The 15,935-nt window shown below is 33.9% G+C and overlaps 2 protein-coding genes across 2 annotated transcripts; one reads left to right on the top strand and one right to left on the bottom strand.

Moving 5' to 3' along the window:
• Positions 1-3,670: 3,670 nt before the first annotated feature.
• LOC109170781 (pyruvate dehydrogenase E1 component subunit beta-1, mitochondrial-like) lies at positions 3,671-7,767 on the top strand. Its single transcript, XM_019319941.1, has 14 exons — positions 3,671-3,840; positions 3,917-3,985; positions 4,068-4,148; positions 4,262-4,288; positions 4,404-4,466; positions 4,554-4,640; positions 5,170-5,295; positions 6,022-6,155; positions 6,243-6,315; positions 6,398-6,463; positions 6,648-6,686; positions 6,771-6,895; positions 6,986-7,100; positions 7,564-7,767. Exons 1-14 carry the CDS (start codon positions 3,679-3,681, stop codon positions 7,615-7,617), a joined length of 1,221 nt encoding a protein of 406 aa, XP_019175486.1. The 5' UTR covers positions 3,671-3,678; the 3' UTR covers positions 7,618-7,767.
• Positions 7,768-8,154: 387 nt separating this feature from the next.
• On the bottom strand, positions 8,155-13,856 carry LOC109170779 (probable serine/threonine-protein kinase At1g54610). Its single transcript, XM_019319938.1, has 7 exons — positions 13,318-13,856; positions 12,665-12,949; positions 11,091-11,408; positions 10,439-10,666; positions 9,531-9,631; positions 9,324-9,456; positions 8,155-8,815 (listed from the first exon to the last, which is right to left on the bottom strand). The coding sequence occupies exons 1-7, from the start codon at positions 13,648-13,650 to the stop codon at positions 8,465-8,467; spliced, it is 1,749 nt and encodes a 582-aa protein (XP_019175483.1). The 5' UTR covers positions 13,651-13,856; the 3' UTR covers positions 8,155-8,464.
• Positions 13,857-15,935: the final 2,079 nt, after the last annotated feature.

Here is a 15,935-nt window from a genome sequence, read left to right as displayed (position 1 = left end):
AAATATTTGATAAATACTATACATCCACGGAAAATTAATAATTCACACATTTTAATGCACTATATTATAGATCTTAATGTACTGTCAATTATTCAAAAAATATGCTATCAAGCTATCTCAAATGTATTATAATAATTTAAAAATATCATCATATTTTTCTCTTATTAATTTATAGTCATTGATCATTATAATTGAACGAATGAAATTAATTCGTATTTTTTACAATATGCATGTTCTCATATATGTAATAATATCATATAAATATACTCTGATCTGACAATGATAACAATATGTAATAGTGAATATATAGGAAAGCTTAGCGATGAAGGGGAAGGACAAATAATGTGACAATGATAACAATATATAACAGTGAATATATAGGAAGCTTAGCGATGAAGGAGAAGGAAAAATAATACTCCGTATGAAAACAACATTAAAAGTAGAAACTATATTATTAAAAAAAAAAAAAAAAAAAAAACTATAAAGTGTTAATTGTACGATAATGGAGACTTTACTCGGTTATGCCACACCATTGGTCCTTTCGGGTCTTCTTCAAAGTCGTCTCTGGTCCATTTTCCTTAAGGTGGAACATACTGTCATGCATAGCATTTCCTTGTGCCCCAATCTGTTTTCAATTCTAAGAAAATACTACAACGAATATAATCAAACTTCATTTAAAACAATATGAAGGGAATTCAATTCTTATTATGAACGTTGAGATTTTAAATTTAAATCTTTATACACAAAATGTACAATTTGATATAATATAGTATGCAGTTACATGACTTAATTATTTACAAACTAAATTTATACTTCACTTATTTACCTGCACTCATTTTTATCACATACCCACTAATTCACAATTACTCAACTACTTAATTACGATATGTTCACTAGATCACAAATTCTTTGTCACTAATCGGAGATTTATCATGGTAGTTTTATTATTAGAGCATCCACAATGGTTGGGGAGAATAGGGGGATAATGTAAGAGTGATTAGGAAAGAGAAGGGGGAAGGGGAGGAAAAAAAAAAAAAACCAAAACTAAAAATTAAAAACAAAAAAAAAATAAAAAAACAGAGGTGTCAGGCGCGTCGTTCGGCACGCCTGACGCGCCCATGTGGGCTTGCTGCTGTGCGCGTTTCATGTTCATTATTTATTTTTTTTCTTCTTTTCTGACATTAATTCCAATTTTGTAGGACAAATCTTCTCACCATTATCTCTTCTTCACACTAGATATTATCCCCACTCAAGAGATTGAATCTGACATTATGCTCCTATTATCTATTGATGTAGATGCTCTTACGGAGTACGAGTATTATTTAAAGGATCTTCAAACTCCAAAGCAAGATAATTAAAGCGATAGAGAATAGGAAATGGGGGAGTGTGATTTGTACGGAGATGACAAGCGATCAGTACTTCCCATGCAACCATTGGTCTCTTTTGTCACTACTTTCCTAAAAGCTGCGCGCTGCCAGCCTTTTTGGCTTCCTTCCCGCAAATAATAATTATACTTTTCATAAACTAAAAAATATTATGTAGATTTCCAAATTATACTTTTTTAATTATTTTTAAATTATTGATATTGATATTTCTTTTTAGAGTCCACCTAATGAAAATAATTTATTATTATCTATTATATTAATAAATAAAAATGAGGAAGTAGAATTTGAGAGTACATATTAATGTAAATACGAGCTTATATTACGAATAATATTTAGCAAATATTTTTTGAATCATGAATAAAATATTAATATTTACATTTTTAATATACTAAAGGTACATTATTTATGTACTGAATATACATTAGTATACAAAATAACGTATATTTAGTATTCACTATTCAAATAATTTACTTGTATTTTTAAATAATGTATTTTTAATCCACGTATAATATACCTTTAGTATTTTAAAAATACACATTTTATTCATAGTCTATACATCAATATTCTTGTGTGTGTCTGTACTCTATATAATACTAATATTTATGTGTACTAATGTATAATTTGGACTTTTGGTTTTTTTTTTTTTTTCAATTTATTATGTATGAATTGTGCTATTTTGGTTAAAAACTAAAGATTTGAGCAATTTGAATCTTTAGGTATTGGATAATGTTTTAAGCATTTTGTACTGGTTGTATTGTTAGATGATTAGGGCTATGTTTGGCAAATCTAACTAAAAAGTAGTTGAAAATTGAAAATTGAAGAGTTGTTAAGCTAGCTGTTATGCTTGAAAATGTTTAATAAAATTAGCTGCTTAATAAGCTGATAAATGTAAAAAAAAAAAAAAACATCTTTATAAAATTTAAATTTTTTTTTTTGAAAATTTATAAAATTTAAATTAGTTTGTTTACATATTAAAATTTAACATTTTAAAATAAAACTATTGGAATAATCACGATCTAGCATCCCATAGAGAAATTTTCAAATTTGGTCACACGACTATAGGGACTTTGTTAATTTCAACATCTAACTTTCAAAAATGTCAATTTAGTACATTGAGTATGTAATTTTTGTCAATTTTGATCACTCTGATCAAATTGCCGGCCAAATTTGATAGGAAAATTTTAATCCAACATTTAGTTTTAAATCTGAGGGGCAAAATTATCTTTTCTATCATTTCTCCTAATTAAGTTGACCGAATTAAGTTGTTGACCCGGTTCAGCAATAAAGACTCCTTCGTTGAGCGAGATAATTCCGTCAAATAACAGCAACCTCCTCCTGTTTTGCATAGATTGGTGTTTGTTATTTTTCCAGTTTAAAGTTTGATGATCTTAGCGGCCTTCACGACTGGATTCTCTCGGGCGATCACCTCTTGGCCAAAAATTTTGTAGTCGTAGCTGCAGTCATGTCAGTTAGAGTTCTGGTGTTTGCCGCAGAAAAGCCGCAACAGCATCGGAATCCGGTCAATCCTACCTTTCTCCAGCAACCAGAACACCGGCTCACCTCTCTCCTAGGCGGAACTGGCGAACTATCGACCTTGGCTTCATCACCGCCTGCTAACCTCTAATCCTCTTGCGTTGTTTCCGGCGACGACCTCCGAACGATAGATCTAGGAAATTTGTCGAATAATTTATGAGGAATTGTCGTCGTTGAGGCGGAAATGGAGGTGGAGACAGCGTTGAAGCATTTATGGCAGAGATTGTTGGTGGCAGGGTTTCCGGTAACGCCATAGTTGTTAACACACGACGCAATGTTGGGGAAAGCTTCTTCAAACAATAGAAGTCTTCATCGCTGAACAGGGTCAACAACTTAATTAGGAGAAAGGATATAAAAGATGATTTTGCCACTCATATTTAAAACTAAATGTTGGATTAAATTTTTACGGTCAAATTTGGCCGGCAATTTGGTCAGAATGATTAAAATTGAAATTCAATGTACTAAATTGACACTTTTAAAAGTTAATTGTTGAAATTAACAAAGCCCCTATAGTAAGAAAAAAATTGAAAAAAAAAGATAGTTGTTTAAAAGTTAGTTGTGTGATCAAAATTGAAATTTTCTCTGATATGATATGTAATTCAACTTGGTTTTATTTAAAAAAAAAAAAATTTAAAGTTACCAAGTTTTTAGAAATTTGAAGAATGTTTTAAGTTTTCAAAATGAAAAACTGTATTAACAAAGAAGTTTTCATTTCAAATTGGTGGTCATATAGTTGACCCGAGGTGATTTATATTATGTAATGAAAACCTGGAGCATTTCTCCACTTAGTATAAAAGATTTGTTTATATTGTGTTTTTTTGTTGCATTTTGTTTGTTGATTAGGGTTGTGTTCATCTTCGAAGAAGCGAGTATGTCCGCAGTTATAGCTCGCAAAATGGCTTCTAGAGGCATTTCTTCTTTGGTAAATATTGGATCGTTTTGCTTCATGTATTCCAATAGAGCTGTGCTTAATTTTTCATTTTCTATCTGCTTTTTAGAGTTTAAATCACCTGTTGATAAGAAGTAGGGTATCTGCATCCAGATGTTACTCTTCTGCAGCAAAAGAGGTTATTCTTCTTTTCCTCACTTCTCATCTTCAATGTTTGTATTCCTAACTTCCTTCATAGTGCTGCTTAAACTATATCACAGATAACAGTGCGCGATGCTTTAAATTCCGCGCTTGATGAAGAAATGTCTGCGGATCCTAAGGTCTTTTTGATGGGTGAAGAGGTAATCATCATGGTTTTATTTTATTTCTTCATATGTTTTTACCTTGTTTTCGCCTTATTTGCGTTTCTAATATTGAGCTTTTCATGATTCTTTTTCCTACTGTTTTGGCACAGGTCGGAGAGTACCAGGGTGCATACAAGGCATGGTTTGCTCTCTTTGCTTCCTTTGTTACCCTACTTTTTCCTCTCTGTATCATTACATGTTCATTTTTTTTTCTTCTTTACGGCTGATTATTTGACTGTTTCTCCATTGAAGATTTCAAAAGGTCTTTTGGACAAATATGGTCCGGACAGGGTTCTGGATACACCTATTACGGAGGTTTCTCCTTCTACCATATTTTCCTGGACATATGTTGAATCCTTTATCAAATAAAGTATAAACAAACTGTTCTATGTTGTTTCACAGGCTGGATTTGCTGGGATTGGTGTAGGTGCAGCTTACTATGGTCTGAAGCCTATTGTGGAATTCATGACATTTAACTTTTCAATGCAGGTTCAGCATTTGTTCTTCTTTGTCGTTACTTATTCCCGTAGAGAATATATAAATCCTTCTAGCAGCTGTTCCTTATTTTTCTTTTGGTACATAGCAGCTGTTCCTTAATAATTGTCAGTTCAGTGATTCTGCTAATATGGTGAGATTTGAGGTTATGTTTTAAAATTGATAATCAGCAATTATCATGTGCCCAAAGCTTTACTGTCTCAGACAAATGCTATAATTGCCAACAGCTTTCATGTCCCGATAATATACCCTCTGGCTCTTAATATATATGGGAAGTCAGCTAGTTGTGACACAGATTATTTAGGGAGTGAAAAATAATTGACCTAATGGCTGGTGTCCACCATAACCAATTTGCAGGCAGTTAGTCTATGTAACTTTAGTTGAGTAATCATCATTTGATCACCTAAAAGTCAGCTGCAGATTTTCTTTCATCATTGGTCTTCTGCTAAAAATGGAGTGTTATCCATTTGTTTTTGTAGAGGCTGTATTTTTTGTTATGGGCTGTGTATGGTATCCTTGGCAGGCAATTGATCATATCATTAATTCTGCTGCAAAGTCAAACTACATGTCTGCTGGCCAGATATCTGTACCTATTGTTTTCAGAGGCCCTAATGGAGCTGCAGCTGGTGTTGGTGCCCAACATTCCCAGGTTTGACTTGATACTTTTTATTTATCCTCTTTCAAGTTCTATTGGTACTTGTAAGAGATCTTTAAGCTCTGTAAGAATCTACATATACAGAAAGTACTTAAGAGTTTCCTTTCTCTACTTGGCAGTAATTCAGGTTACATAAATGATAAATCCTTGTTAAAAGCACCATGTTTCAAGTGAGTGACGAAGTAGTAAATTTTAGAGTGGTACTTTAGTAGTAGAGATGCTTAATTGGTGGGTTCCATAAGCTTTGGGTTGGATCTAGCTGTGTTGTGTAATAAATGGATTAATCCATTTATCACCTATTTAAATTAATGGGTTAAAGTGTTAAATGGCAAGGGTCATAAATCATATGCGGATCTATATAATCCCTTTAATCCATTAATAGTTTGTCTATTACTCATTCATAACTCAGTAAAAATCTGAGGTTTAATAGTACTTTCATCTGTGACAGTATCTTACATTCAACTGGACGTTTAAATAGTTTTTTGGTATTATTAACTTCTCGGAGTAGATTTCATGTTTCCCTTCAGGATGTTTGGGATTTCTTTAAAGTGGAAAAACTTAAAACTTGTGTTCTTCCAAATATTTTTATAGTTTGTTTGCACGACTGAGATTATTTTTCTAAATGTCTATTGTGCATTCGTACATGCATTTGAGAGAATGTGTGATGCCTACGCAGAATAAAATTTACACAGCATATTTAACGCACAAGATCTTTTACAGTGCTATGCAGCTTGGTATGCTGCATGCCCAGGATTGAAGGTGCTGTCTCCGTACTCTTCTGAAGATGCTCGTGGCCTTCTCAAAGCTGCTATTAGGGACCCAGATCCTGTTGTTTTCCTTGAAAATGAATTGCTGTTAAGTGCTGTGTTGTGCGTTTCTATTCTGGAGAGTTTGGTGGATTTTTGGGGGTCATTTTTAATAATCTAGTATATCTGCTCCAGATATGGTGAGTCCTTCCCTGTATCAGCTGAAGCTCTTGATTCTAGTTTCTGTCTTCCAATTGGGAAAGCTAAAGTAAGTTCCCAGGCCTTTCATAAATTGTTTTTCCATGATTGATATAGTTGGGTTTATTTTCACTTAAACAATCAATTGGTAGATTGAGTGTGATGGAAAGGATGTGACAATCACTGCTTTCTCAAAAATGGTTGGTTATGCTCTCAAGGTTTGGCATTCTTTTACCAGGAAGTATTTTGATCCTTTACCCAACTTGGGTGAAATTTTTAACTTGTTCAGCAACAATCTTGATCTTTGCATACTGTAAAGCCACTATGCAAAACTAAAGTCCATTATTGTGCTGACTATGTCTATGCTTCTGTTTGCATTTCAAAATGAATTTAACTTGCTAGGCTGCTGAGATTCTTGCAAAGGAAGGAATCAGTGCTGAGGTATTGAAGGGTTCATATTCCACTTTTGTTTATATGCTATTTCTTAACATATGACCAAGTTTCATCTTATTATTTTGTGAACAGATTATCAATTTGCGCTCAATCAGACCACTTGATAGATCTACAATCAATGCTTCTGTTAGGAAAACCAACAGACTGGTAACTGTGGAGGAAGCGTTTCCTCAACATGGTGTTGGCGCTGAGATCTGGTTACCACCTTAACCCCCCTCCCTAAAAAAAAATAAAAAAAAAATCGTATTTTCTCCTGTGTGTAATGTTTTTATATTTCAACCCACCAGTGCAACTGTAGTTGAGGAAAGCTTTGAGTACCTTGATGCACCAGTTGAGAGGATAGCTGGGGCTGATGTGCCTATGCCTTATGCAGCAAATCTTGAAAGAATGGCTGTTCCACAGGTTTGTACTCCAAGATTTTATTATTTACTTTGAGAAGTTTTGGAACTTCATTGTGTGTGTTGGTTGGGGGTGCCTTATTTAATGCACACCAATAAAAGGAGGTGATGAAATGTGATGGAGATATTGCTGAATGATTGGTCGGACATTAAGACTAAATGAGACACAAGAAATGTTGGCATGTCTCAGCGATGATTGGGTGAAAGCTGAAAATGGTAAAATTGTCATATTTGTAAACTTGTGCAGACATTTCCCTAGTCCCTAGAAATATGTTAGCTATAGCCCACTATACTCAATCAGAAGAAGCTGTTAATCTCCCAAACAGCCTAGCTGCAATTTGACCAATTCTTTGCCTACAAATTATTCATTCAAAGATTTGGAAAGAATATATAAAAGAAGATAATGAAGTTTACAACTCATTGATTTGCTATGTTGAACTCAACCTTGCATTCCCATCTCTCAACAGGTTGAAGACATTGTTCGTGCAGCAAAAAGGGCATGCTACAGATCAGTTGCTTAGGATATTTTGGCCCTGTTAACATTTTCATACGTTGTGGATATTGATTCTTTGTCTACATTGCGGCTTTCCTTTTGCTGCGTCTAGCTTGTTACTGAGCTATCAAAAATAAATTTTGTTTGGTTTTTAACACGACATAGAAGATTGCATGCTTTCTAGTCTCCTAGAAATAAAGAAAAAAGATTAGCTAGCCATTTTGGATCTTTGTCATGCTTAATAATAACAATAATTAGAATGTCTGTCTTGGGTGATTTCACTGTGAGACATGTAACATTTTTTAATTAAAATAATATACACATCTCGCAAGGGACCGTGAGATGGTTTTACTAAAAATTTATTTTAATATTAATAATTATTATTGTTTTGCTAATGGCATTTTAACAAGTGATGCTAGTTTGATTAAAACATATGGGAAAAATTCAAATCAATCACCCAATGTGATTTCAATGGGGAGGAGAATATTGAATATTCTGTAGTGTGTAAATTCAGGGTTAATCCCAACCCCACTCAAATGTATACAACAAGTAAGAAGAAAGAGAATAGAAAGTGAAAAGATGATAGTATCTTAGAAGTGTAAAAATACCTTTAACAGTTACACCTCTAATTAACTAAAAAACTGTACAGCAAAAGTAGATGTAAATAAATTATATCCTCTGACGACTGACATGACATTTTAGATCCTAACCGAATTATACACAAAATTGTTGGATACTTACAAAGCAAAAATGAGAACAACTGAAACCAACACAACAAATTCTGATGCACCAACACATAAATCATTCTTCCATAATTCTTTATTAAAAAAAAAAAAAAAAAAAAAAAAAAAAAAAAAAAAAAAAAAAAAAAAAACCTACCTTGAGTGGCCAAAGTTCTCTGAGATTGATGCTCTACTCCTTAGTCTCAGATCCAATGACAGCCTGACAGAAGATGGAAGGAATGTATGGATGAGCTTCCTTGAAGGAGCCATATGAGGCTCTTCTCTCTTATTTTTCCTCCGCTTTGAAGTCCCAGCCATAGCTGAGGTAGTTTTAAGGGTTTGCAATGACTTCACATCAAAATTTGATGAAGCAAAAGAAGTATCATCAGGTGCACCAAATGATAAAGGGCCATTATATGCTGCATCAATGTATCCATCTTGATGTGGCGGAGGAAATTTTTCACTCTTGCTCTTGGCGTTAGCTTGTGTCATCACTTTCCACCTCTGGATCAAGATAAAACGAGGGCATTAATTCTTTAAATATAAAAAGATACAATAAATGCCAATAAACACAAGCAGGAAAAGAGGAGAAATCAAAAAAGGGATTCGGGAAAAAAAAAAAAAAAAGGCCCAAGTCATTTGAAACACTTTGAACTTGCCATAAAATTCAAAGATGTGCATGTAAATGTAATGAGGTTTAATGCCCTTGGATGACTAATGACTATAGTTCCTCATATTTGAGCTTTCCAGAGTAATAGATCCTAGAAAACAATATGTATTATATTGGATAGCATTAGTGAGAAATTAATGATCAACGGAACAGGAGAAAGTACAAACCTAAACAAAATCCCTCAAGCCACAAATTGACAAAACTGAATGTGTGATCAAGGAACATAAAAATTTCACATTGTCCCTTAACTTGATTGGAAAAACTTAAGGTACCATGCCTTTGAGATGATGCCTTGTGTCAAAGAAAACAGTGTAAAAAATAAAAACAAATCACCGCACTTACATCTAAATTTGCTTGAAGCTCTGCATTAGCTTCAGGAGCTGGAATCGCTCGGCTAACCCTGTCTCGAACTCTTATTTTTCTGGTTCCATCAGCCACATGGGGCCCGTGGGCTTTTCCACTTGCACCTCTTTGCCTGTTGAAAAAGGTCCAGGTATCAGAAGATAATGAGATTTGGTCAATAGAACTTCCAATGTTAAGAAAGAATACCTTCTCACTGCTTCATCCCTCAGCTTTACATCCATTTCCTTGCTTGGAGGATATTTTGGTAAGCTTGAGGGCTCACAAGCATATGGCTCAGTAGTAAAAAACTGTGCATATGAAAGTACCATGTCAGGATAAAACATACTTCTAAAGAGTGACAAATTAATTCATTATTATTGAAATATACTTAAATTCATATTATCATAGTATTCATGTGGATGCACCACACATGCAGACACAAATACTATAAACTTAGTTTTGCAATAAATGTTTGATTTGTCAGCAAGTTCATACAGTTGTGAAATAATAATAGGAAACTTAAAATGAATAGGCCCATTTGCACTAACTAATAGTAATAGAATCACATTCCTAAAATAAAAGCTAGTGAGACAAACAAAGATGACTTACAAGCTGTAATCCTTCTATTACTCTTTTGGTCTAAGTTTAACAACAGTACAGGAGCACATCAAGAACTTTAAAGTTCCAGATTTGGGCTCATAAACGCAATTAAAACTAATTCATAATGCATTTAACACCAGGGCATTATAGATCAACCTTGACAAAAGCAGCGAAAGAATGGGATTAACTACAGCACATCGAAGTGTGCAGGTGCAGGAACTTATTAAAAAACAAAAAGAACAAGAAAGAACAAAGTTCACAGGAAACATTACTTTGCAGTAGACGGTTGACGTGTTTATTACAAATACAAACTCCAAGTGACAAGAAGATAAATACTTCTAGTAGTCATATTGAAGTGGGAAGTGAATGTAAAGCCCCAATGTACATTCAAACAAGGAAAAAGAGTGAAATTGTGACCATTAGCTAATAACTAAATAAACAATAATTGCAAATCCAGGTTAATAGTAAAAACCAAAATTGCCTTGCAATTCACTCAGGTTATCAATAAGATTTACCTCACTGTGCAAGGCTGCAGTGGCAGTGCCTCGCTCATTAGGATCAATTGCAAGAAGAGTTTCTATCAGAGGTAATGAAGAGGATGGAAAATCCTTGAAGATCTCTTTTGTACAGCGTTTATAAGGTTGCTGTGGTTTAAAAAGTGTAGCATTTGGTAACTTGGATTTCTTCCAATATTCTTCAGAAGGAGAACCACATAATTTAAATATTTTGTGGAGTTGCTCAACCTAAACAGTGAAACATTTAGAGAATAAAAAGTTTACCTCAGCAACTATATAATCAGGTATATATATGAGAAAAAGAAATGCTGAACTACATTGACTATATGCTGGATTTCAACAGAATTGACTTGGATACAGGTTTGAAAAAGTAAATGGCAGAGTTTGATACTGGAATTTGATAAGACAACAAAAGTTACTGATGTTTGCTGAATAAGGAACAACTTAATAGAGAGTACCAAAATGAAGCATAAACAAACTGAAAAATGGCATGAAGAAGATGGATATATTCCTTAAAAAAATAAACAAATAAATAAGATACTAGAAAGAAAAACAGTGCAAAATAGTTATATCAATTTAGAGGACTAAAGGGGAAAATTGATAGCTTGTATAGTTGTATTAAATATTGGAAGTGATGAGACAAAAGGCACACCTCTGTACGTCCTGGCATTATTGGCTTCCCAGCAAGTAACTCAGCCAAAATGCAGCCAGCACTCCACAGATCAACACCTACACCATAGTAAGTAGCTCCAAGCAGAAGTTCAGGGGGCCGGTACCAGAGGGTGACAACACGGCTAGTCATGGGGTGCTTGCTATCAGGATCATAAAACGAGGCTAATCCAAAATCAGCAATTTTTAAAATGCCCTCATTATCAATGAGTAGATTGGAACCCTTTATGTCACGATGTAGGACGCCATTGTTGTGGCAGTGCTCAAGTCCAGAAAGCAACTGTTTCATATAGCATTTAACCTGCAACAACAAAGATAGAAAGACATTTTTAGTCAGATGTATCTGATATGAACTATGAAAGGTGAAGGGCAATCGGTAAAGGGTCAAGACAAGGGTTCAAATGAATAGTACAGCTATCTTTGTTACAATTCCAGTAGGGCTTTATTACCAAACATTTCTGAAGGAATAGCTAACCTTTATTATAACTGACTAATGTGAGAAAACTGTCAAGAAGCATAAGGCTTTCACTATGAATAACATGAGAAGGTTCTGATTCCACACACCCTTTACACACATTGCATTGAGTTAAACTTGACATCATCAGTTTCTTCATCACCAGTAGAAACTAGAACGTAAATCATTCATGACTAATTGCCAGTAGAAACAGGAATGTACAAGTATACTTCTTTTGAAGCAGCTGCAACTAGCAAACAGTGAAACAGGAGATGTTTTCACGGGGAACAAGGGACAAGCCCATACTAATAAACAGTCATTATGCATGTAGGAATTTAAGGAAATTTTGACATCAAAACAGCGATCCAGAGTGACCCACAGTCTCAACAAACATTAACTGCATTCATGTAACCTCATTGTCAACTAAAATTAATTCAACTAACCTTTATTCCAATCTAAATGAGCTAGTTACCTAATATTTAGTTTCCTATTCCTACTACACATTCATCATTTCATCCATAAGCACTTGATCTAACATATCCTTGGTAACTTCAGTATACGAAAGTTTGAATATATCTCTTCTTCTCCTATTACTATCATCACCATCACTCTTTCTAAGAGGTCCATCAATGAGCCAATATTGAACATGTAAAACCATCCTGTCAATTTCTCAATTTGTCCTAAATAGATATCAATTGTGACTTACTTCAAATAAAGTGATTTGGAGTACACTTTGTCCTTGTATCCCATACATCCTGTCATCCATCCATCATTCTCATCTAGAGTTACATTCATCAAGTGTTAAGAAACAATTATTTTATAGCCCAACTTAAAATATATATATATATATATATATATATATATATATATATATATATATATATATATATATATATATATATATATATATATATATATATATATATATATGAGCTGCTAAACAGTATTAAACAATAGCGAAAAAGTGCCTATACACAAACTTAGAATAGATATGCTAGAAGAAAGGAAATTTAATATAAGAAAGCCATTCACATTTTATCCTGATAGCTTTTCAACATCAATAGAGATAGCAATGCTTGAAGGCTTTCAAACGAATCCATTACCTGGGGCTCAGTGAACTTGACACCTTGAACAGCAGCTAGGCCAGCCAAATCATGTTCCATGTACTCAAAAACAAGGTAAAGACTGGATGACATTCTTGAAGTCACCAAACCTTCAAGCTTGATGACATTGGGATGGTCCAGCTTTCTCAGCACTAGTATTTCTCTTGCCATAAACTTCACACTCTCTGGCTCCAAGTTGTCAAACCTAACCTTCTTCAATGCCACTACCTTCCCAGTTATTAAGTCCCTCGCTTTATATACATTGCTATATGTCCCTTGCCCAATCTATAACCAAAAAAGAAAGAGTAAATCTAAACTTGTAAATTCACCAAAATGTGGATAAAAGAAACATGAATTAAAGGCAATCCAAGGAGCAACTGCAAAAGCATAAAAGTAACTTTTGCAGCTTAAAGAGCATTAGACCTTAGGCTTTCCAATTTACCTTTTATTTTGCATCGACGGTATAAACTAACTAACCAATTACTGGCATGGCATGTGATTTAGGCATTAAATAGATGCTCATTATTGATTATTTTGCCAGAGAAAGGCAATGCATGGAGCTGTAGTACCTAATGCAATAAAAGCAGTACCTCCCCTGAAATTTTGTATATAGACAATGTACAATTACATTGATGCTGAAGTTGGATGATTACCTTATCTAGCTTCTCGAACGTGTTGGCTCGGCGTGGAGTCCAATCTTTGATGGCATCTCCAGCGACGTCGACAAGCCACAACGGCCAGCCCTGTTGGTTGGTGGCGGAGTTGGCGGCAAAGTTGCTGAGATTGCAAAGTTCCTGAGGAGGAGGAGGCGGCTGCTGGTGCTGCCGCCTAGGATTCCGGCGGTCATCAGCCGGACCAGGAGGTTGAGCGATCCTAGTGGCAGTCTTCTCACCGTCCTTGCTAACCCTAGCAGAGTCAGATGTACGGCGTTGTTTCTCATTCCGGCGAGATTCTCCGGCGGCTGTGGTTCCGAGAACGCACCCCATAATGAATGAGCTAAAAACTTAGCTGAAATGCGAAGCAGGGGCGAATTTGGTCATGAAAAATTGATGAGCGAAATAGAAGAATCCAAAACTGGGTAGATGAATACAGTAACTGGTTTTGCTACTGCATTTATTACAGCTTAGCTCTTGCTCTTCTTCATCACAATCATAAACAAACAATTTTATTGCTCATATCTACACATTAAATTAAATTATATATATATATATATATATATATATATATATATATATATATATATATATATCTACATACACAAATTAATCCAAAATAAAAATAAAAATGAAGACTATAGCACAGTAGGGCGTTGAAAAGGAAGTCAGTTTTTCAGTTCGGGCCTTCCTTTTGTGTTTTTACTTTCTGTGCTGGCTTTGGAGTCGTATAGTCTGCGTCAAACAAATTAGGTCAAGCTATTTAATATAATACCTCCACTTTACGAATTACGAGAAATTGAGAAAATGTACATCCGATCCATATAAGATTAATCACTCTTTTATATATAATATATATATATATATATATATATATATATATATATATATATATATATATAATTTAAAGTTTTTATTTAAAATTAGAAACTTGTGAATGAAAAGTTATATACAGATATGAAATTAATAACAATTTTTAGTTTATTCTAATTAGAGACGATTTGGATAGATGAAAGCTTTAACTTTTACAGGGCGTTTGGTTGGAGGGAGGAGTTATGTGGGAAAGGAATTGTAATTCCATGAGAGTTGAATTATTGGGAATAAAGTATGAATTTAAATTCCAGTGTTTGGTTGACAGAAATAGAATTATTGGGAATTTCAATTCCAATGTTTGGTATACATGGGAATTGAAAGGGAATAAGTAGTATAAAGTCAAAAATGTCCATTATTGTTGTTAGACATTAATTTTAGGTTAAAAAAGGAAGGGGTAATTTTGACTCATCACTATCTTTTTTTCTCATGAATTAAAATCACAGGAGGGACATGAGATTTTAAGTCCATGAAAATAGGGGAATTGCAATTCCATGAAATTACAATTCCCTCCAACCAAACTACGGAATTTAATGGCCTTTGAAATTAGGTGGGAATTAAGTGGGAAGGGAATTTAAAACCCCTCCAACCAAACGCTCTGTTATGGGTTAAAATAGGAGTTGAAAAATCATACCTCTGAAATAATATATATAATTTTTCAAAGTAATCCATGCAAAGACTGATTGATGGACCAACAAAATTTTATTAGTCAAATTGGTTCACCTAATTAAATATATGCATGCACTAAACAACTTTATTACCTTAAATATATATTGATATAGCCATATAGGCAGCTACCAATAGGATGCCATTTTTTTCCGAGAGGCCTTTAGTCTTTGGAAAATACTTAGGGTGTGTTTGGTTCGCACATAGAAATCAGAATCGGAATCAGAATAGGTATCAAATACTTGGTAATGGTAATGGGTTGTGGTGAAAGTATTTAACATGTTTGGTAGTAGGGTATAATGTGAATGGTTACTAATAGTAGTTCTTGAGAATGAATAAGGGAATGAAACTCTTATTTTATCTGGGTATGAGTTTTTCAATTGATGGGGTATTCGAAACACATAGTAGTGTTCCAACAAACCTATCAACCAAACAACAACAATCACTTTCATACCCATTCCTATATGCAAAACCCACCAACCAAACACACACTGTACTCTCATTTTATACTCCCAACTTGTACTCTCTTTCACGTGTTCTTAATGTAGATATTTTTCTGTGGACCCACATAATGAAAATTAATCAATCATTGTTTGTCACCTCAAGGAGTACAAACAAGGGAGTAGAATTTGGGAGTTTGTATAGTAGAACTCTTACAGCTCGTTTGGTTCACTGGAAAATATTTGAAGGGAAATGGAATTGAAATTCCATGGAAAATAAATTCCAAGAAAACAGATTCCATTGTTTGGTTGGTGGAAAAGAAATTACTGAGAATATGAATTCCATTGTTTGGTTGAGTTTGGAAGGGTAAGGAATAATGAGTATAATGACAAATATAACCCTACACAATAATAATAATAATAATAATATAATAATAAGAGTAATTAATAAAGAATGATGAGGGTAAAATTGTCATATTAGTTTTCCATGGAAAAGGTTTTCCATGGAAAACAAAATACCTAGCATAAGCTAGGAATTTGTTTTCCTTGTTCTTAAGGAAAACTTTTTCCAATAGAAAAAGTTTTCCATCCAACCAAACAACATAAAACATCATTTTCCTTCACTTTTCGGAAAATATTTTC

This window comes from Ipomoea nil, unplaced genomic scaffold, assembly GCF_001879475.1.
Source record: "Ipomoea nil cultivar Tokyo-kokei standard unplaced genomic scaffold, Asagao_1.1 scaffold3340, whole genome shotgun sequence".
Classification (NCBI taxonomy): Eukaryota; Viridiplantae; Streptophyta; class Magnoliopsida; order Solanales; family Convolvulaceae; genus Ipomoea; species Ipomoea nil.
The sequence above is the reverse complement of the archived record's forward strand: the minus strand, read 5'-3'. Positions and strand labels throughout refer to the sequence as shown.